Source organism: Fusarium redolens (assembly GCF_020744475.1).
Source record: "Fusarium redolens strain MPI-CAGE-AT-0023 chromosome Unknown BKA55scaffold_13, whole genome shotgun sequence".
NCBI classification, from domain to species: Eukaryota; Fungi; Ascomycota; class Sordariomycetes; order Hypocreales; family Nectriaceae; genus Fusarium; species Fusarium redolens.
Genome location: NW_025763676.1, coordinates 1184723 through 1207337, shown reverse-complemented (window position 1 = coordinate 1207337; position 22615 = coordinate 1184723). Strand labels below are relative to the sequence as shown.

General features: G+C 46.8%; 4 protein-coding genes and 1 non-coding gene across 5 annotated transcripts; 3 read left to right on the top strand and 2 right to left on the bottom strand.

Annotated features, from left to right (window-relative positions):
* Positions 1-7049: 7049 nt before the first annotated feature.
* BKA55DRAFT_596438 (amino acid permease/ SLC12A domain-containing protein) lies at positions 7050-8915 on the top strand (the record flags this gene model as incomplete). Its single annotated transcript, XM_046195945.1, has 3 exons — positions 7050-7570; positions 7740-8787; positions 8865-8915. 3 exons carry the CDS (start codon positions 7050-7052, stop codon positions 8913-8915), a joined length of 1620 nt encoding a protein of 539 aa, XP_046046596.1.
* Positions 8916-9687: 772 nt separating this feature from the next.
* Positions 9688-10490, bottom strand: BKA55DRAFT_576467 (uncharacterized protein). The gene has a single exon (XM_046193483.1). The coding sequence runs from the start codon at positions 10166-10168 to the stop codon at positions 9899-9901; it is 270 nt and encodes an 89-aa protein (XP_046046595.1). The 5' UTR covers positions 10169-10490; the 3' UTR covers positions 9688-9898.
* Positions 10491-10830: 340 nt separating this feature from the next.
* On the top strand, positions 10831-10930 carry BKA55DRAFT_t217. Its single transcript has one exon. It is a non-coding gene; the product is annotated as a tRNA-Leu (tRNA).
* Positions 10931-11280: 350 nt separating this feature from the next.
* On the bottom strand, positions 11281-15548 carry BKA55DRAFT_576465 (armadillo-type protein). The gene is made up of 2 exons (XM_046193482.1): positions 15001-15548; positions 11281-14589 (listed from the first exon to the last, which is right to left on the bottom strand). The coding sequence occupies exons 1-2, from the start codon at positions 15150-15152 to the stop codon at positions 11574-11576; spliced, it is 3168 nt and encodes a 1055-aa protein (XP_046046594.1). The 5' UTR covers positions 15153-15548; the 3' UTR covers positions 11281-11573.
* Positions 15549-18005: 2457 nt separating this feature from the next.
* On the top strand, positions 18006-22462 carry BKA55DRAFT_740902 (uncharacterized protein; the record flags this gene model as incomplete). The annotated part of the gene is made up of 6 exons (XM_046201456.1): positions 18006-18512; positions 18574-18641; positions 18692-18800; positions 18849-19352; positions 19408-19599; positions 19663-22462. The coding sequence occupies 6 exons, from the start codon at positions 18006-18008 to the stop codon at positions 22063-22065; spliced, it is 3783 nt and encodes a 1260-aa protein (XP_046046593.1). The 3' UTR covers positions 22066-22462.
* Between the last annotated feature and the right edge of the window lie 153 nt (positions 22463-22615).

The following is a 22615-nucleotide window of genomic DNA, read 5'->3' as shown; positions in this document are numbered from 1 at the left end:
TGGCAAGTATAGTATGTACATGGTAGCATGGGTCTGATTGACAGCATGCTTTATTTAATAGCAGTCCATAGTATGTAGTGATCTACGCATAGCTTTTTTATCTCACATCAAAAACAAATATAGATATATATGTCTATATCTATATCGATTTGCTCCCAAGACCCGAACTTGGCCTTGGAGTAACTCAGGCCAAGAAGACTCATCAGTCTTGGAATTCCAAGAATTTGGAGAACAACACTTCTCTTCGCCTAAGCTAAATCTCTTTGTAAAAAGCTTACGTACCGTGTGGTGGTGGCACATATAGCCTTGGTCTTTAAGGATGGATGGCACGGCAATCGAAAGATTGGCAGCTTGGCTCAAACATGTCATGACCTAAAAGTTCTAGAAATGATTTATTTTCTTGGCCAGTCTCATCTGGCATCATCTTGTTCGACAGATGAAGAAATTTCACCAACGGCTTAATCGAACCGATGGAGAGCGTCAAGAACCGATACGATGTTTTCTGATCTTGTGGATACCCTCATCAACTGTCGTCCGACATGCTCAGTAGCTTCAACAGGCCTACCAGGTTTACGGTCGAATCACGTCTTATACAGCCAAAGCGTCGTTCTCTTTTTGTGACCTACGTTTAATAAGGAACGTCAGGGTCCGTTGCAGCCTACAGGGCTCCTTGTCCGTTTCCACGAGCCGTTCCCACTTTTCAGTCCCTGATCTAGACCCCATCGATGCTTTTAGACCGCAACTAGACAGAGTTGGGGAAAGCCATGCGCCTCCCTCCAAGGCGTTTAGAACGGGGGTCTGTGAGTAAAAACCGTACCAATCGAAACTAAACAACGCAACTGTGTACGGAAACCGTCCAGCGTCAAGCAAGGTTCGACAAGTCCTCTGGATGTTCATCAGTCTCCACTACCAGTACGGTAAAAGTGGGTGCAGACTTGTCGCTGCGTCGCATAGCGCGAGGTTCGGCGTAATACCGAAGCCTATGAGAGGCCTTTGTTTGTCGTGCACCTCTCAAGATTTGGAGGAAAAGCTTATTGCTTCCTCAAACCGGAGAGATTTGCGCTTCTATCAGTGCCACTGTGGTTACGCGCCTGACGTACAACGGTTCAGCCATCGTTGATGAAGCCGCAAATGCATCGACCAAATAGTGATTGGTGTCTAAGCATGAATCTGACTGTAACATTCTGTCAGGGCATGCAAGAAACGCACTTTGTACGGCGTGCAGCCAGCGGCCATGTCCGTGTATGCCAAGGCAGGACAAAACCACCGCCAGTCGTAATTCGATGCCAAGAATTAATAGGCACAGCCTTCCACCAACTGTGAAATGCGTCTAGGCGATGGAATCGAGCAGTGGAGACTGGCGTAAATCCTAGCCTGTACATTGAGCTATTGAACGTTTGAGACGGTTCATTGGACACTTGTAAGACAAACGCACTGAACTTACTCCGTTAACGATGACAAAGATCGTGATGGACCCAGCCAACGTAAACCGGGCGCACGTACTGCACTGTAGGGCGAGAGCTGTACGACAAACTCCATAATATACTCCCAATGAGTGAGAAATTGGCGCCAGGCGCGCCAGACGCAGTTCACGGAAGTGCAAATATGTTGCATGTCTCGGCCCGTAATACCAGCTTATGTCGTCAGGCCCGAGTCCTGAAGAACAAGGGTCCGGTCTGCTGCAAGGGTTCTCAAGAAATCGCCCATCTCACCTTCAGCTCGGTTGAGGGTGCGGAACACACAGGACAATACATTCTTCAACTGCACTATGACCTCTTCCCCACGCGACAGGGGCGATGTTGGGTTCAGCATGCTGCAGTTTCTATCATCATAGTGTTGCATCGCAGCTATGCATGTTTCCCCTTGTTCCACAGGAGATTGGGGATACCTAGATCCAAGTATACGGTAAAAGTCTGAAAGAATTGGCAGTACCCAATCCAGACTGGACATGATATTCGCTGGAACATGGCCAAGTGCGTTCCTGTCTAGACAAGCTTTCTTTGTGTTTGAAGTCGAAGTGTATTCTCAAGTATTGCTTGTCAAACAATCTTATGACTTGGGCCACTCCTCTCGACAACAAAGCAAGTTGGCCAGATGGAAGGTGGTGAGACAACTGCTTCGAGTTACTTGGGGTTACGTCTCGATGCCTGGGCGCTCTTGGCTGCGTCGCTCATTCCGCTCCTCAGCGCAGGATTAATGATCGACACGTGACCGGTGAACCTCTCTCAAGTATCCGACATCAACATGAGACATCCAACGTTGACGCGTGCCACCGCCGCCAAGTTTGTGGCGTTGGGGTCGAGTTGATGGTGGGAGGAGAGTTGGTGTGAGAGCGGCGAAATGAGACGTCGTTGAAAGTAAGTATTTATGTAATGGTCACTCCAGTTTTTTTCGTGACCACCGTGACTACGGCCGTAATAAAACGATGAAGTGAAGTGTCAGAAAGAATTGCCGTGTTCGAGACCATGAGGGTATGCTACACCCCCGGATTCCACGCAACTGGGACTCATTTTAGGGTAGTTTGCTGATCTGTGATGCACGAGCGACTCCATCGTTGATCTGGGGTCCAATAGATGAGCAGAAAGCTTGATGCCTTCTTCTGTCGATCAAATTCTGTGTTCGATGATAGACATAGGTAGGGAAAGCAAAGCGAGCCCAGTACTGGCTGCCTAGTAGCCTGTCTGGCTGTGCTGCTGCAAGTTACAGTGGTGCTTTAACCAAAGCCTGAAATCTATCTCTTTAAGTGGCACAAGACTACAGCGGGGTCACGACAGGGGTATAGGACCTATCAAAATGAGCGCTACTTAAAGTACATTCGCACGCACCTAATTTTGCGTATAATAGAAGTACCAGCAGTTAGCTAAGTTATAAATAGCTACCTTAAAGACTTTATAACTATATTAGGTCTATACCCTTTATTTATTTCCTAATATTAGCTATAGATAACCTCCTTTTTCCTTCCTTTTTTTAAAGGGTTAAGGCTGCCCTTACTGGCAGCCTTTATAAGCTAGGCAGTTAAAAGGCATGCCTTAATAGATATAATTAATATCTCTTTATAAGTAAATTTACTATACTTTAATATCTTTAGTATCTTCCTCCTTCCCTATATAGTATCTCTTCTTTATATAACTCTTAGTTTTATATTTATTAAAAATAGTATTATAAATAGCCTCTTTTTAAGCTTTAAGTATACTATAAGGCTTTTAATAAGGCTACTATATTTTTTTCTATAAAATAAAGCTATTTATAAGTATAACTTTAAGGAGGAAAGACTAAAGTAATACTTACTAAAGACTATAATAAAATTAATATTAATATATTATATAAGACCTTATTTAATTACTATAATTAATATAATTTATTTTATTATTATATTAAGTAATAATAATAAAAATAAGGATTATCTTAAAGCTATTACTATTAAAGACTTATTATAGGCATTATGCCTTTACCTTTATGCCTCTTTTAATAGGCTTTTTCCTCTTTTTTAATATATACTTATAAGGGGCTCTGCTAAGTATAGTTAAAAGGAAGAGCATAATATTACTATCTTTTTAAGTAATTTAAATAACTTAAAGAAAAAGGAAATAAATAAATTAGTAAGGGAAATATAGGTAAAGCTATTTATACTTATTTATCTTATATTAAGATTAAATATACCTTATTATATTATAAAGCTATACTATTAAGAGCTTTTTTAATCTCTTTTATTTACTTTATCTTAATACTAATACTATAGTTAGGGCATATTATGCCTATAATACTATAGCTAAGCTACTAAAGAAGGCAAAAGAGCTATAATAATAAAAAAAGGTTATTTATAAAGATATAATATATCTATATTAATAGCCTTTTTAGTAAGTAAACTATAATACTTTATATATTATTAAGAAGAATCTTAGTTTATAGCTTTCCCTTTTTACTATATAGTATTAATATAAGTAGCTTAATTATAATAGCCTTATATAGTAATGCCTTTATATACTAAAGCTATTATAAAAAGTAGCCTTATTATATAATAACCTAGACTTTAAACCCTAGTAGTATAGGCTTATTCTTAATAACTATTATCTCTTTTAATCTGCCTATAAAAAGGACTATATACTTATCTATAATTAAATTAGTCCTTAGAAAATAAAGCTTAATAAATACCCTTTATATATAATTAAATTACTTTTTAGCTACTTAAAAGGTCTTTAAAAGATTACCCTTATTACTTATATTAAGCTTAATATAATTAAAAGTATAAAAATACCTTATAATTAACTAGAATTTCTATAATAATATAAACTTAATAAATAAATAAAGAAAGTATTAATCTCTTAGGCTAAGGGACTTTTAATAGTTTATAATTAATATTTCTTTATAAATTTATAAGTAAATAAAGACCTTAAGCTATATATAAGCTATTAAAGTAAAGATACCTTCTTACTTAATAATATAAGACTATTTATAAAGAAGGGTATTTTAGTTATTAATAACTGCATTTTTAAGTAAATAAGTAACTTAGCTATTAATATATTTAATCTATAACTATATAAGGGAAATAAGTATAAAAAGCTAAAATAATTTAAATAGTTATTAAGGTAAAGGGTTAATTTAAAAATTATAATATTTAATATTAAAAAGTTAAAAATTATTATTATAGCCCTCTTTAGCTAGAAAATTAGGCATATTAGTAAGGTTATTAGCTGCCCTTAAAGGCAGGGTATTAAAGCTATAATTATCTATAAATTTAGGTATTTTTAGAGAGCTTATTATTTTATTTAAGACTTACTAAAGGTGATTTATATAAGGATTTAGGTGCTTTAAATAAAGAAGCTATCTAACGAGAACTTTACATACCCTGCAGGTACTAGCAGGGTTAGTAAGCAAAGTGGAGCGAGTGACCTGCTGTAGTCTTGTGCCACTCAAAGAGATAGTGAAGCCTGCGAATGGAAGAAGGACTCGCTACCAACGGTTGTGGCCCAATTTGGCAGGTGTGATCTACCTCAGCCTGGCGACGATGACGTCAGAGATACTACTGCGGACATTATTACTTGCTTGCAGTAGCACGTGAGCAAGAACGCAGTCCCTCCAACAACAAGAACTATCACAGAATTTTATCAGGGCTTGAGGATTTATGAAAAACAATCATATGTGAATTCTCCTGAAACTCTACATGCCCTTTCGGTCCGTGTTGCGAGAAAATTACGCAGTTGTTGACTTGGCTACCAATTTCCACGCATCAATCATGTCTCTGCTCGATCTGGTTGGCCACGAACTAACAGGAAGCTTATCTTTCGAGGAGACTTTATAGGGCACTGGCCACTGTAAGATAGCTCCATCCATCCGCTTCAGTGGAGGTCACCCACTGAGGCGAGTTTTTGGAGAAGCTCCACACTGCTTTTACAGTGGAGGTTACCCCTCTGGCGGAATTGGCTCCAGCCAGAGCCTCCAGATCCCCGACTTCCGTGGAGACTCCGAATTGGCTCAAAGACATTTAATATGATCCAAGACCGGGCAATTTTCGGATTGCCCAGAGAAAGGCCCCTTTCCAAGAGCGACACTAACAACGCGGAGTGCCTAGGCACCAGCAATTATGAAGGACGGCTTACTTCTGGTGATCAGCATATCCCAAGACCTAGGGTCCAACGTCAATCGGCAAAAAGCACCCTTATCAGCAGTGGTCCACTGTCGGGGAAGCATCCTGACAAGGATGCATGGATGCGTCCAATGTACGAGGTACATGCGAGTGGAGAAAGAGATATCTCTGATGGGGAAGATCCCACCCCTCTCCATGGGGGTGGAGAAGCGCCAAGTACCATGGCCTCGAGCAGTACAAGGAAATATCCAGACGCCAGAAACGCAAAATGACCCAACAAGCTCTCTCGAGTCAAGTCTAACCGCACAAAGTTTGGACCATCAGACCAGGCTCTGACCAACATCGTCATGAAATATATCGCCTTTTGCCCTAAAATGAATGTTTGGAAGTGGAACTGTACTGGGATGAACCAAGGAACACATTCAACAGGATAACTGCGAATGAAGGGAGGGCAGTAACACCAAGTGGAGAGAGCTGAAACGTCTTTGAATTAGTTGTCTCTGCGGAAGGACGAGAGAGTCAGAAAGAGCCCGCAACAAGATGTACGGAACACCAGAGCCTCGTGGCTCGCTAAATGGTCAAAAGACGTGTAGATGAACCATTCCTTTGGGTCCAACCAATGTACGGATGGTCAGCAGAGGGGACGCCGAATACGACACATCGCGCAGCCTGATCCATACCATGTCGAATCTGTTGCCGCATCGAAAAACTGTACGTATGTTGCCCTGGGAAAACTGCGCAGAGCAGACAATTGAGCGCAGTTTCTCTAAGGTAAAAGCAACAAAAATCGAAACTACACACTGGCATTGAGCCGGGATTGGTTGGTTGACTCGACCGGGCGTGAAGTAGGAATAACCCATGTCGTCAACTTGTTACATGCAACCGAGGTATTTAATATGCCTCACGCAAAGGTGCAGATACTTGGAACTGAGGTAGCCCGAAGCAGTTGGCCTCGAGAGTTGGGCTTGGCTTTGTTTCTCCACTCCTCCTTCAGCTAATCCTGGTTCGGACTGGCCGCCATCATCCCGCTGCAGTCAATACAGTAACTGCGGCTTGGCCTCCAACAGTTCGACTCGACTCGATTTCAGCAGAAAGCCCCAGGATTTACTTGCATGTTGTACCTACCTTGCTGCTAGGCTGTTCCCTGACTTGAAAGCAGTAAGAAAAGGGCAAGGGAAGATGGGTTGGGGTCAATCGAAGCTCTTCCCCCCCATGTCAGATTTTACTTATTAACTTCAACGCCCGCACCTCCAAGATACAACTTTCTTCTCCCCTCTCACCTCGTGTTTTTACACCTTTAACGCTTTTCTATACCTGTGTTTCGCACGGTATATTCAATTCACTCTCGTCTGCTTGCTTCATTGCTTCGCAGACTCTTGCTCGATTGTCCTTCCTTCGACCTTGTTCGCAAGAATATATCGATAGACCGAAACCAACCAAGCCTGCAAAGGCGACATCTTTCAAGATGGCTTCCGACGAGGAGAAGAACTCCAACAACTACATCAGCAATGCTGGTTCTACCGACAAGTACCTGGCCGACAACGGCGACGTTGCGGCCGGCCACACTATGGACAACGCTGATGGCTTGCACCGTCTCCTCAACAACCGACAGATCCAGCTCGTTGCCATTGGTGGCTCCATTGGTACTGCTCTCTTCGTGAGTATCGGTGGTGGTCTCGCCCAGGGTGGTCCCCTCGGTTTGTTCCTCGCCTATACAATCTACTCTGGTATCCTCGCATGTGTGAACAATGGTGTCGCCGAGATGAGCACTTACATGCCCGTTTCTGGTGGCTTTATCCGTCTCGCCGGTCATTGGGCCGATGACGCTCTTGGTTTTATGGCTGGTTGGAACTTCTTCCTCTACGAAGGTCTTCTGATTCCATTCGAAATCACTGCCATCAACCTTGTCCTCTCATACTGGAGCGATGATATCACGAAACCTGGCCCTACAGCTGGCATCTGTATTGGTGTCATTATATTATACGCGTAAGTACAAGGTTCTTGAGATGATTGCGCTTTTCTCCGCTGTTTCGCATGTTGGTGCCATACTGGTCTGCTTGATTCTATCGGCTCAGCTGGTCGTGAACATGAAAATATCCGCTCATCTCCTCTCCATCAATAGAGTTCGCGTACTAACGGTGTTGGCGTAATTTAGCCTTCTGAATATCTTGGCTGTCAAGGCCTACGGTGAAGCCGAATTTTGGCTTTCGGGCGGCAAAGTTATCCTGATCCTCATGCTCTTCAGTTTCACTTTCATCACAATGGTTGGCGGCAACCCTCAAGGAGATGCCTATGGATTCCGCTACTGGAAGAACCCAGGTGCTTTCTCGGATGTCAATGGTAATGGTCCTCTTGGTCGCTTCGAGGGCTTCCTCGGTGCCCTCTGGAGCGCCAGCTTTACTGTTGTCGGTCCCGAATACATCTCGATGGTCGCTGCCGAGGCTAAGCGACCTAGTGTCTACATCAAGGCTGCCTTCAAGACGGTTTACTACCGATTCTGCTTCTTCTTCATTATGGGCTCCCTCGCTGTCGGTATCGTCGTCCCCTACAACTATCCTCAGCTCGTCAAGATTTTCGTTACTGGCGAGGAGGGAAGCGGCACCGCTGCTGCGTCGCCCTATGTTATGGCTATGGACATCCTCAAGGTCGACGTGCTTCCCCACATCGTTAACGCGCTCCTCCTTACATCTATCTTCTCGGCAGGTAACACCTATACCTACTGTGCCACTCGATCGTTGTATGGCCTTGCTCTTGAGGGTCGCGCTCCCCGATTCCTGCGAAAGACAACCGCTTCCGGTGTTCCCATCTGGTGTTTCTGCGTCGTCATGCTGTTCCCTATGCTCTCATTCCTCCAGTGCAGCAGTGGTTCAGCTGAGGTTCTTAACTGGCTCATTGCCCTTATGACAGCCGGTGGTCTCATCAACTACCTTGTCATGGGACTCACCTTCCTCAACTACTACCGCGCCTGTAAGGCTCAGGGAATTGACCGAAGCAAGATGCCTTACTACGGCCGCTTCCAGCCTTGGTGCGCCATTATTGGCCTGGTCTTCCAGTTCTTGGTCGTCATGTGCTACGGCTACAAGTCATTCAAGCCTTGGGATGTCGAGAGCTTCTTCAAGAACTACACCATGCAAATCGTCGCCCCCTGTCTTTTCGTTTTCTGGAAGCTCTACAAGAAGACTCGCTGGCTTCGTCCCCATGAGGTCGATCTTACCTGGGAGCGTCCTATCATTGACGCTTACGAGAACTCCATCACAACCCCCCTACTGGCTTCTGGCAGGAGATGGGAATGCTCGTTGGCATCAAGCGCAAGGCGTATTCGGATGAGTAGAGTGTTTCAGTATTTACTTTATGCGGAAATGACTAAGAGGCGACTGCCGGTGCAATCTACGAGTTCATAGAACATGAGATTTGACTGTACATATTAAGTAGTTTACTGAAATTATACCCAAGGCATAGCTGTGTTTTTTTCTTTTTGGATTCATTCCTTGTCCCAATCTGAAGCCAGAGTGACCCGATGTGATGATGAATCCCAATCTCTGATGTGTGACGTGTAGTTGCGAGAACCATCCCTAACTTGGTAAGTTAGCTACGGAAAATAAGAGCCAGCAACTCTATTTGCCCCCAATCGCGGGAGCAAGTCTAGCCTAGAGTTACCTTACTCCAAAATTCATTAATATCTCGCCTATCTCTCTAGCCTTCAGAGTATCTACGTGATCGTGCCTCGACACTGGTGACGTAAAACCCAAACAGCTCAATGATACTGCGCCGCCGTGATATGTTCGATCTCGCGCATCAAGGTTGGCAATCTTTACAGGGAACGGCCAATAGATTTGAACTGCCGATCACGAGATCGGCAATACAAAGCAGCATCAAATGCGCCTCCCCTGTCTGCTCATTGATTCCTTAGCTCGTGGCTCAGAAGGCGGGGGAGCGCCCATGTAGATCGCGCACGAAGCCGATGCACAAAGGGGGCAAAGGTGACGGGGAAGGGGGAGGGGGAGTGAGGTTTGCCCAAACTCGGGAGTTTCTAGAAGGGGGTGTGAGAGAAGCGCACGTTGGAGTAGTTTGGTATGGGTGGGTGGTGATAAGCAGGGATGGGCATGATAAGGTTTTGGGGTTGATAAGTTAAGCAGGTGTCAGTGGCATAGATTCTTAAGTACTGATAGTGACGGACAAAGCACGGAGTATAAAGCCGTGAAACCGTATTGTCATTCCGGTGCTCAAGACCGTGTAGACGGAGTTGGATATCTGTTTTGGTGTTTGGCAAGGTTAATTAGGAGTTCTTGGTATGTAGGGATCGGTTTCTTTAAGCTATCTCCATTCGTCCGCGGAAGCGCCGTCCGCAAGTATACTACTAGGGTTGAATACATTCACCCTCGAGCCTTTGAATGGTGGGATATCGAGATGAAGTAGTTGAGGGTTGATTGGAGATGGACGTCCGGTCCGGGAGGTACGGCAGTAGTGGGTCTTCCGGCCCCGGGGAGTCGGGATGGCTTGACTGGGAGCTGAAAGTTTAATCGTATGTTGATAGAAATGACCAGAAAGAGCAGGAGATGGGACTATACTCATACGACAATTCATAACTCCCTAGGAGTGAAATGATGAATGTGAATGACGTGGAGGAGTACTTGAGTTTGGACCACATAGTGAACCTGGGGTTATTGGTATGGAGGACGAAGTGCATGATCCTAAGAGACTGGGCGTTGAAGTCTGAAGACGGAGTTTTGGCCACAAAGGTACCTAGTGATGTAAGTGCCCGTGCTTTGATAATGGACTCGAATAGGTACGGTGAGGTTCAGTACGCAAGGAATATTCTCATTATGAGCTTACCTAGCTTTTTGTCTCTATGAAATCCACATAACCACTACACACCACCTGCGTTTTTTGTCTGTTTATGATTTCGGTGCTGTATGCTACTTATCAAGTTGTGCTTATACTCACCTGTACAGGTTTGATAGTATATATGATAATGTGTTGTTGTCACATGGTTGCTGATATTGAAAACGTGTAACGTGGTGACTACGACAATATATACTCTGTGGCTTGGTGCTATAGAGACATACTTGGGTTGGGATGAGTTATCGTTGGACTCAAATTACGTTCCACACTGGAGCAATGCCTATAAGATACCTGGTCGAGTGCTTCAGACTATCGAAACAAGGCAAACGGTGGGTATCATCACTTGCACGTGTGGGTAGGGAACCTGAGTGAGAATACTGCTACATCTTGCATCAAATAGATTCGGTGAGATGGCCGAGTTGGTTATGGCGCCAGGTTAAGGTTAACCTTAACACCAATTTCCTGGTGGAGCAATCCTCCTGGGTTCGAGTCCCAGTCTCATCAGACATTTTCTTTTTTGCTTTTCTGGTCAATTTCTGTAACTGTTGCTGGACAGTTGTTGATTCATCTTTGTTGTTGTTGCATCAACTGGGAGAAATTGCCTACCCTATAAAGAAGCGAAACATTAATTTTCCACCAGATGATAGCATACCGATGTAAGGTCTGTCGCATATGCATACAATACAGTTGAAGGAGTCTCGAGAGGGTTAATGGTGTTGATGTCTAGTGGCAAGACACATACTCATTGATTTGCTTGATCTTTGCATTTACAATTTGGCTCAATCAGCGGAATGTCAATTTTGGGCACTCAACACAGTTCATTACAGCATTCACATTTATATCAAGACACAGAATGATCGTAATCAAGTCTATTTGGCTCTAACTAGTTGCCAACCTCCAACCCACCAAGTCGAGGGCTCAACACAGTTGGGATCCTCCAATCCCCCATGTTATTTCCTCGTTCCTCCATGGTGGTAGTCTAACAAAGCTTTCCGTCTATCGGGAAGCCAAAAGTGCAGTCATCCATTACCAAAGACGCACCCGTAACTTTTTTTGATCAACGCATGACAAAGGAAAATGGTATGTAGTCATCAAGAGAAGTCGTCACAAGACATGGTAGAGTAAACGTGTCGCGGGATATATGCGTTTACAAATCATCCTCGTCACTGAACACCTCCTCACCACGCTTTCGGCGGGCCATACGCTCCTTCTTCTTCTTTCGTGCCTCAGAAGAGCTCAGCTTGACCTTCTTCTTGGTGGTGACAATCTTGTTACCCATGGCGTCGAACTTCTCCTCCTCATCACCATCGTCAGCCTTGAGACGAGGACCAGAACCCTGGCCCTGCACCCAGTTGTGGCCGGAAGGAGTCATCTTGCCGTCCATGACAGCCCAGACTTCCTCAGTCAAGTCCTTGGTGAACTCGGCAGAGTGAGTAATGATGATGACACCACCCTCGAACTTCTTCAGGGCCTTGGACAGGGCACCGAGAGAGTCACGGTCGAGATAGTTGGTAGGCTCGTCAAGGACGATAAGATGAGGTCGCTGCCAAGAGCAAGCGGCGAGGACAGTCTTGACACGCTGGCCACCAGACAGACCACGCATGCGAGAGTGAGAAACAAGCTCAGCATCGAGACCGAAGTTGGCGCAGTGAGACTCAATCTCCTTTCGGACCAGAGGTCGGAACTGACCAGAGGCAAGAGCCTCCTTCATATCAACGTCGGCAACCATCTTCTGATGAGAAGCCAGAAGCTCGTTTCGGGGCAACCAGGCGTTGTCAGCAGACATCATGGGGGTCCATCGCTCGTTCTTCATGCCGACGTTCTCACCGAGAGCGAACGAACACTCATACTCGTAAGAGTTCTTGAACTTTCTTCGGCTGTTGATGCCGATGACACGACGCTGAGAGCCCTCAATACGGAAGATCTTGTCCATGGCCTTCTCATCGGCCTCGGTGATGACCTTGTTGGCACGATCCATGGTCTCACGATCCTCACCAGTCTGGAATCGCCACTGGATGTACTCGGAAGGAGTCTTGTCGAGATGGTTATCGATGTGAGCGAAAGCATGCTGCTTAATGTAGGCGATACGGATGTTCTCGTGCTGGTAGATCTCACCCTGGGTGGGGATGAGCTCACCAGTGAGAACGTTGATCAGGGTAGACTTGCCAGCACCGTTAGGACCGATGACGGCAATACGGGAACCCAGAGAGCACTGGAAGGAAATGTCCTGGATCTGAGGCTTGGAGGTACCAGGGTACTGGAAGGACATGTTGGTGGCACGGAGAATAGCCTTGGCCTTGGTCTTGACACCCTCGAGGAAACCGGGCTCAGGGAAGGTGAACTCCATCTCGGACTCACCAAGCTCGTAGTAAGACTTGGCAGAGGGGTTGCGGGCGACGAAGGCAGCCAGGTTACCCTTGTAGCGCTTGAGCTTGAAACGCTCGTAGTGGACGATGTGTTGGCAGACATTGTCGAGGAAACCAGAGTCGTGAGAGACGATGATGGAAGTGCAAGGAGAGTTGATAAGGTATTCCTCGAGCCACTTGACGTTCTTCACATCCAAATGGTTGGTAGGCTCGTCAAGAAGCAGGATATCAGGAGCCTCGAAGACGGCACGGCACAGAGCGAGCTTCATCTTCCAACCACCAGAGAGGGCGCTGATCTCACCCTTGACCATCTGCTCGGTGAAGCCGAACTCGTTGAGCTGCTTCTCGACATCAGCCTGGGTGGTGGTGACACCAGCCTCAGCAAGCTTCTTCATGGTCCAGTCGATAGTAGTCATCTCAGTATCGGCGGAGTCGAGGTCGTGCTCGACGAAGACAGTCTTGACCTCACTCTGCTTAGGGAAGCCCTCAACCTGCTCGTTGTTGATGGCGCGCATGAGGGTGGACTTTCCGGAACCGTTGGGACCACAAAGACCGTAACGCTGACCACGCTTGAGACGGAGATGGGTCTGGTTGAGAAGAATCTTGGCACCGTAGGCAAGAGAGAAGGTACAGTTGCAAAGATCCTCACCCTCCTCCTCATCCTCCTCGGCCTCGGCCTCGGCAACGGCACCGGGGAGAGCAGTCTTGCGGAGGGTCTCGACGATGGACTCAGAGTTGTCAATGCCAGCGATGACAGATACGTAGGCCTTGAGGTTGTCGACCCAGATCATGGACTCAGTCTCCTTCTCGTCGACGAGTTGACCGGCAATGGCAGCGATGTACTCAGCAACGGGGCCCATCTTCTCAACGTAGTTGGCGAACTTAGGGGAGAGAGCGGCCTTGACCTTGGGGAGGATGACATTGATGGCACCGTCGTGGCGGGCCTCGGGAATGACACCGTTCTTGATGTCACCGACACGGGTTAGGGTGTCGAGAGCCTGCTTGGTCTTGTCACGAGCCTCAGGGTCAGCCAAGTTCTCGTAGTTCTTCTGGAGACCTGGCATCATCTTGGGCAAGAAAGGAGCAACGATGTTGGGATCGTCGACGAGCTTGCACATGTTGTCAACGATGACAGCGGTCTTTCGCTTGATAGCGGTATCACGCTCAGCCAGACCACGATCCAGAAGGGGAACCATGAGGGCAAGAGTAGGCTCCTGAACCTCAGTGACAAAGGTGGTGGCACCGAGCAAGTGAATGGTCTCGGGAACGTTCTCAGGCTTGGCGATACACTTGATAAGCTCGGGAATGAAGCGCTCAATATCCTTGTTGACAATCAGCTGGCAAAGCTGCTCCATGGTCTTGTAGGCACGCTCCTTAACCTCCTTCTTAGTGTCCCACATGGACTCGGAGATGACGGGAATGAGTTCAGGGACACGGTAGGCAAGCTGGGCAGGAGAGCTTTTGACAAGAGCCTCGACGAAGTCGAGAGCAGCCATCTTCTCAGGCCACTTCTGGGCGGATCGGATAGACTCCATGACGGAAGGGAGAGCAGCCTTGACAGCGTTGGCGTTGATGCCGCCAGCGATGGCGAGAACGGCGCTCTGAGCAGCATTCTTGACAGCGGTGATCTTGTCGCCGACGGCGGCAAGGACACTGGGGAGGAGGACGACGAGGTAGGGCTCGACGGAAGCGGAGACCTCGGAGTGAGAAGCAATGGCCTCGATGGCGACGCAAGCCTTCTCACGGGCGGTGGCGTCCTTCTTGTTGGCGAGCTGCTTCTTCAGGCCCTCGATGACACTGTAGACAAAAATGGTTAGCACATGAAGGTCACCCCAAGAATTTTTTTTGTGGATGCTTCGCTGGAGGGGTCAACCAAAAAATGGGCCTAGCGTAGAATCGCACTTCGCCCAAATCTGGCGGGGTAAGATTGGGCGCCCAAACGATGGAGGGGCAAACGAGAGGAAGAAAAAGTTCTGCTACTCGTCTTGTCCGACGCAAGATACCGTCCAATCAAGCCGCTTCCCAGTTCCTCGTCTCACATGCATGGGACACATCAGCTCGGATGCTGACTGCACCAAAATGAGGCGAAAACCGAGGGCAACAGGATTGGCGAGTGTCTAGTGTAGACTAACCCCTAGCCTCGAGGCGCCCAGTAATATCCCATGGGAGAAGCCGAATTATGGCATCGCAAAAAGGGCTAAGACTTACTTATCAGGGACGACCTGGTCGCCGATGCGGCCGTTGATGAAAGAGGCCAGCTCGTTGGAAGACTCCTTGATATCAGCGGACTCCTTGGACACGGTGAGCTTCTGGAAAAGCTCGTCCAGGACCTTGATCGACTGCTGGTTCTCGGTAGGCATGATGTCGATATATAGGATTTTTCTTTTTTGAGGGGTATAAGAAAAGAGGTCGTCGAGGTTACAGAGATCGATGGAGGAGTCGACTCTGAATTATTCGGCGATGATGGGAAATTCCTCTTGAATGAGGGAGCGGTGTTCGTTCAATGGAGGTAAGTCCGAAGAACAAACTAGAACGCGAATAAAGAAAGTAAGAGAGGTTCGTCTGGAGGAGGACGACGACCGGAGATCGATGGAGGAGGAAGAAAGAGAATGGGAGTGAGAGGATGGAGGGAGGGAGATGGAGTGTTAAAAAGAAGAGAGGGGCCAATTTTTTATGCGCTCACAAATTTTTTCCAACATAGTTTGCCTCTGGGCACCAAAATTTTCAGAAAAACCACTGGGTTACCCCTCCTGCCCCTCCAATTTTCTAACTCGTCTGCGGCGGCGACTCAGCTTATCGGTTTTATCAGCGTGGGGGCTAAACCTAATATGGTAAGTGGATGAGGGCGGTGTAGAGTTTTTGTCTCGAAAAGTATTGGGAGGCATCTCCGACGCTACCTCTAGCGGGTTCTCTACGTATTTTGGTGCCCTGTATGAGCGAAGGAGGCAAATGTGTCAAGATGCACGAGATCCAGTTTATTATCTAAGACGATGGCTATAGCTATTGCCTGGAAGTATAGGTAATAAGTGTAATGTTGAGATTTGAGTTTGCTGAATATACCACTGTGGTTACAATATCGAGGACAGATCTACAGCAAAGCGTTGTTGGGCTTGTTTCTTGTTCCAATAGCGGATTTTGTCGGATCATCGTCGCTATCAAGGCTTCATTCACTACACTGCTCCAGTATTTTTGCCCACTTGAGCTATCCACTTCCCGCCGTCTCCCTGACGACCTAGAAGAAAATGAGCCTTTGGTTGTAGAAGTTCAAAGAATTAATTTAAATTGAGGTCTCTTCACAACAGCTTTAACTTACGCCGGGGGAAAACAGAATTCGCCAACAAAGTTCACGAGTAATGAGATAAATAGCCTACCAGTTGCGGAACGGCTCTTGTGAACTCTGGTGATTAGCCACGTATTTTAGCCAGACGTTCAAAGCATCAATACCCAAATTTTATTTTGCCCTCGTCACAGTATCACCGTGTATCTTGTTAAGCTCTGTGGCAAGTGACGAAAGAAATACTACAGCGCCTAATGTTTTTATTCCCGTATTCGTACTCCATACTTCAGCCTTGAAACCTAGGAAGCATCTTGACTCGCTCCTCTATTCGGTACACCCGTCGAACCGTTGGGCTGAGATCTCCTATCGAGTCAAGTTTCGGAACTCGCAAACTTGGTTATCCTATCCCAGAAAGTTCCGGAACGCTTTGGTTTCATGTCTCAAAGTATCACAAGCTCATAAAACTATTGGCTAGATTTCGGATCTTTCTTTTCTCAAATTGGATCGTAATAGTAATAGAGTATTGCCAGATAGAGCTTGCTACTTGAATGTTATTTGCGCAAGGGTTTATGCAGTGAAAGCAAGAGTAGCATGCATTCTTCATGCGGTCATCCCATAGTCTTGGTAAGTTGATGAAGAAAGACAGCTCGTCAAAGTGTATATCCATCGATCCATCCAAGTCCAAGACACATCTTTCTTATAGCATCTTACATATCCAACTTAGATGCCTCGGGGCTTAGTTTGAGCCAAAGGGACCGAGGCAGTCAACTCCGTATCTCCCCTTTGTGACGAGCATACAAACAACCACCAACTTCCACAACCGATAATTTCTAGCCATCGCTCCGTGTGACCTTTTCTCGTTGCAACAAAGCTTTCACCCAACAAACGACGGCCACGCCGGGTCCAAGTCGATATGTGCACCCTAGTCCCCTTCGGGTTTCTGCCCCTCGACCCTAGTTGATCATGGTTGGTGGGACCGGCTTTAAACACAAGATGCTGCCTTTCCCAGCCTTTCTCTCCGCCACGTTGCTACGGCACTTATTCTAGTGGTTGTTGCCCTTTCAGCCAAAGACACAAAGAAAAGGTACACACAGGGATGACTTATGTCCGAGGGGTTGCGAAACAAAGAAAGATACTCGGACAGTGCTCTCGATGAATGGGAACCACGAAGGTTTCACATCCAAGCTTCACCAAGTACACAGGATTGATATCGTGGGGCCCCAGAACCCCCGGATTATACCTCCACAACTCACCGACAGTTTGTAATGTTATCTCTCTTTACCTGCCCCGGAAAGTTTTTGCATTTCGAATAGGCCACTCATTGAAACAAGCACGACGTCTCGAAGGTAGACCAAATTCATAGAGAGCCGTCAAGACACCTTGATTAGTTCAGCCCAGGATATACAGCGTAATTTGTTCTCTTCTGCTCATGCTCCTTTGCCTGGTGTCAAGCTGGTGTATTGATCGCCTAAGGTTCTTTGCAGTATTAGCCAGAGGTGGCTTCGACAACCCATGTACTGTTCTTTGTTTGTCAATAACATCCCAGAAAGTGCCCTTGTATGGCTCAAAGATGGAGATTGTATAGCCTCATGGCTGATATAGCTTTGTTGTCCAAGTCTTGGCGTCTCAGATCCCACTTCGAATCAGTTTGTGAAAAATTGTCTTGACGTTCAGGGCTTTCTTTACATTGCGAATCATGTTCTCGGGGCCAATCTCTTTGTTCCGAATGAAGCCCTATTTTTGGAAAAGCCATTCTATCAAGCCTCATGACTCCCCATTAGTATATCTGCGTATGGTACCTCTTTTGAATGTGATGGCATACCGAATCTGACCTCCCCTTGAGTTTCTTTCTGCACTATATTTATCCTCTTATGTCCTTTTCCGTGACCGTTTCATTGTGCCTTGCGGCTGAATACTCCTTCATTTTCACTCCACCATGGCTTCTAGCCCAGGAAACGTAGCCCCAACCCCGGGTGGGAGTTTCGATCACATCCATTACTGCCCTGCCTGGACAGACCCGAACTGGCAGGATGAAGGCCCTGAACGGGATGCGAGCATCTTTGACATCAAAGACAGTGTGTTTGATCGTATACGCCCAGCTCTGCTGCCTCGAGACCGCTTCAAGAAACCAACCATTTACGCTCAACGATTTGGTATCTTTCCTGGTCGAACCGATGGCCGTTCGAGAACGTCGCCCACACGAGCTGAGAGTCGAGCTATCTTCCCTGCCAGTGCTGATATTCGAAATGGAAAGGAACTATTTGGACGTTTCGAAGATTTGGCCAAGGCAGAAAACGAGCACGTCGATGATTACATGGAGAGGACAAGGCCGGATATGCAAAATTTAGATGAAATTGAACAAAGATTCATGCAACAGTATGAAGATCTAGTCATAGATGAAAACTGGCAGAGCATCCTTTTCGGAAGCTTAACCATGGACGAAGTGAGTACATAGGCTCGCATGCCTTCTTTTTCTTTTCCTGGCTATGTCTAACAAACCCCAGTTACAGGCCGAGGGGTATTTTTCGATGTGCGATACCGAACTTAACGGCCTCAAGGGCCAGGTCTCAGAGTAGGTCGGATATATCATTTGTTTGAGCTGGCACTGACACATCCTTAAAGACTTTTCAAGCGTGAAAGATGGGTGGACACCAGTTGCTATGGTAAGACGGCTGAGGAGCCTCGTTTGATATATACCCTCAATGGGAACCGCGAAGAATGGAACGCAAGGGTATGTTTGGAACCAAGAACCAAAACATTATAATGCTAATAGTTGAAGACCAACGATCGAGTGTGGGATGCGATGCAGCCTTCCATCCAACTCGCCTCGCGGTTTCTCAGGATGGATGACACCTTTCTCGAGAGTCTCCTCGACATCACAAACAGACTGTGGGTCGACCGCAAACTATTTGAGCAACAGGACGGACAAGACCGAGACGATAAAATTAAATTCGTTCGAAACCTAGACCCAAATGATCAGTCTAGGCTCGACGGAGCGAAAGCTGTCAAAGACAGTGGTATAGACCCCAGAGAAGCCACTTGGCAGGCCCTGCTTCGAATATTCAAGATAGAACTAACCAGCGGCTTCTTGTCCGATGGGAAACAACAAAGAGACCACTGTGCAGGGATTACACAAACGTGGAACACATACCCGCCTGGAAGCAGCTTGATCGTCAGGATCGATTGTGAGTTGGTTTGGCCCTTGATCAATGATACGTACAGCAACAGCGAAAAGTTGAAGGCCAGCCTGATACTCGGAACTACGATAGCCCACGAGATGATGGTGAGCCACAGTCGTGATATCTATACATATCTATTTCCAGCTAATAGTATGACAGCATTCGTTTTCCAGTGCTCCTGTCAAGTGGTTAACCGATCCGGCCTCGATTGGGATAGCTCGACCTGAACAAGTCTTGGCCTGCAAGCAGCTCTTGCGTTCATTGCGTGATTTTGAACACAGAGATCTCCATGATGAGCCTTATTTTGAGGATGACGCCTACTCCGAGGTTGGCCATGCCTTTGAAACACATGTAAGTGCAAACACCATGTCGTAGATCCCCGAAACGGCGTTGATTAACGATATTGTTCGATAGGTCATGGGAGGTGGCTATTGGTCGTTTGCAACGGATATGTGTAGGCAGAGGCCTGCGCTACTCCAGACGGCGGCTGGCCTCGTAGCTTTCAGTGAACATTCCGATAGTCTCGCTAATGTCCCCCCTGTGCTGCAGTACCCCTTAACGCGAAATATCAAGATCTCCCACTATATTCGAACAGAAGATGTCAAGAAATACTTTACACAACCTTTCTGGGACGTTGCGATGCAGAAATATGGCACGGCCGCTCTAAGAGAACCATCTAAAAAGCCTCATAAAATCACATACTACCCCGCGGATGATGGTTATGACACTTACGATTTTGGCGACATCCCTCTAGGCATTTTGGACGACAAGGACTGGTTAGAAGACTTCATGAAAGGGCTCGGCGGTAGAGGAAATATTGTGCTGAAGAGCTATCTGAACAACCTGATCAACGAAGCATGCGACTTTGATTTTATGAATGCGCAATTCAACACTGACATTGAGGCCTGGGGCCATCGAGACGCAATCTGGCGCCAGCTCAGTAGAGAAATTCTCATGATAATCTGTGAGGTTTCAGCGCACACATATCAAGCATCTCAAGGGCAGGCCCAAGATAACGTTCTGGTTTTTCTTCATAACTGCTGGATGGCCACAAGCTACCAACTACTAGGATATCCCGACCCCCATTCCGCTTCCCTTGCCACCTTGGCTTCTGACCCAGAGGAGTGGGCTCGATATATTCGATTCAGCGGCCTCGAGGTTTACGAGAAGCGTTTGGTACCTAGACTCATAGACTTCACACGCCGTTTAGAAAAGGAGATTATGCATATCGAAAGTATGGTATGTGAATTATATCAATTAGGAACCACAAATTGGCCGCTCTACGAGCGTTTTGGTAAAGCCCATGCTGTGGACTTTCGCGACCGAGTTGATAGGATGCTTGAAACCATCACCGACTTGTTGACTCCCGTTGGAATTGTGGATCGGGGAATCAAAAGCATTGATGCAGAGTGGTTCAATCGATTATGGACCCTAGGCCAAAGAGTCAAGGACATTCGACAGCTCTTGGATCTGGACAGTAATGCATACGAGCACAATTGGCGCGACCTCTTGTTAACGATGCCTATGGCACGCAAGTCGAACCGCAAGCCCCATCAGAGATTCTACTTTTTGGCAAAAAGGGAGATGATGAAACTGACTGGAAGCCAACTGGAAAAGATGAAGGAGTTCAAAAAGCGCTTCCAGAAACTACTCAGCCTTGGCGGTTACAAAGTAGTCATCCCGGGAGAGGACCCCGACGTGCTGAGCATTGCTCAGCGATTGTCCGGGACACTCGATGATGACCGAGGCAACAATGACCACGAGAAAGTCATCAAAGGACCATCTACAGGCATATTCAACGTTGAAGCCGTGAAGAATCTGGCTCATCAGCTGTTAAGGGAAGAGAACGATGCACAGAACGACATGCTCAATCGCATCACGAGTCGCTTGAACAACAAGGCCCCAACCTTACAGGAAGCAGCAGCAGAACAAGCTGGCATGGTACCTCCGATACTACCCAAATTCCAGCAGCTGGGCTTCGAAAACCAGGCAGTGCCGTTGACTAACGTGCATGAGTTCAAAGCGGACAATGCTCCGTTCTCCGCGTTCTCCTCGGGAACTAGCTCCCCCTTCCCTCAACACCAACCCAATCAGCCACCTGCATGGGTAGCAAACAGTACAGAAGATCTGGCTACTTGGGTTAACAATCGACTTGCCGGTGGACCACAAGTCGCCCATGGTATCACGCCTCACCCGTATGCACTTCGTGAGAACCTCACGGTAGATCTTCAAAACATGGCTCAAGCCTCACTCCCCATGCGAAACCCTGCCTCCTTCGCCAACGAGTATCCTCGGGAAGTGGTACAAGACCACAACTCTGCTTTCGTGGTTGGTCCTCTTGGAGATATTGCCCAGGCTTGGGAGCAACAGTTTCAAATTGGGCAGAGCCCGCCCCCTGCAGCAACTGGGAGCATATCTGTGGTCCAATCTCCTCTTGCACCAACTCGCAGAGACAGCCGGGATATTGACATGACTGACGTCTTAAGCCAAGGACGTCGGGCCACAGTTTTGTCGCACTTTGATCACAGCAGCAGTGAGACGGACGTATCAGACGACGAAGCGCAACGGTCGAGAGAGAGCAGCAGTAGCGGAACAACACTCGTTGGGTTTTCGAATGCTGAGGAGGAGTTGCTTAGCAAGATAGCATCATTCGAAAGGTCTGAGGCGAGAGAAAGGGGTTATGATTTGAAGCGAAGGTCAAGCTGGGCACCTCTTTATTCCAAGAAGAAGAAGAAGAAGAAGAAGAGGGAAACTCCTAAGGCCAAGAGACGTGTTTCCAAGTCGAAGCCTAAGAAGACCAGAGTGCTCAGAACCTAGGGAAAAGGGAACGAACGAAGACGGGGCAATGTCATCTTGCGCGTTCAATAGCTTAGTATCTAGGTTTGACTTGAGTCGAGACCTTAACAAGGGTTAGTTGGGGGAAGATATGATGTCGGGTTTAAATGATGCTGGCTGTGTTTTTAAGTATTCGGAATTCATGTTTTACTATTATCTCAATATTTCTTCATTGATTCTTGACTCTCAAAACACCAACATTGAAGACCGAGGAATGTGTCTTGAAGTGCGGGATCGCAACTTTGGTCACAGGACTTTTCAGCCTGGAAGTGCGCTTTACCAACCAGCAGCCTGGAAGACTTGGAACATTCCAGGTTGTGATTTTAGATTTCTTTGTGCTGGAGGTAGTTTAGTCGTCAATCGAAGACTAATCCCTAGCGTGTAGGTAGGCGAGATCGAGGCTTATTCGATCGTAATTTAGAAGCCTTGGAAGATGATAGCCCCTTGGGGTGTCAAAAAGCTTGGGGCACTTGAAGCAGGGGGCGAAAATAATTCGTCAAAGAGCTTCCAATGTGCTTGTCAATTTATCCTA

Coding starts and splice junctions, on each gene's coding strand:
- BKA55DRAFT_576467 (XM_046193483.1), bottom strand. CDS start 10,168: ATGAATTGTCGTATGAGTATAGTCCCATCTCCTGCTCTTTCTGGTCAT.
- BKA55DRAFT_576465 (XM_046193482.1), bottom strand. CDS start 15,152: ATGCCTACCGAGAACCAGCAGTCGATCAAGGTCCTGGACGAGCTTTTC. Junction 14,590..15,000: donor GACCAGGTCGTCCCTGATAA/GTAAGTCTTAGC, acceptor TTTTGTCTACAG/TGTCATCGAGGGCCTGAAGA.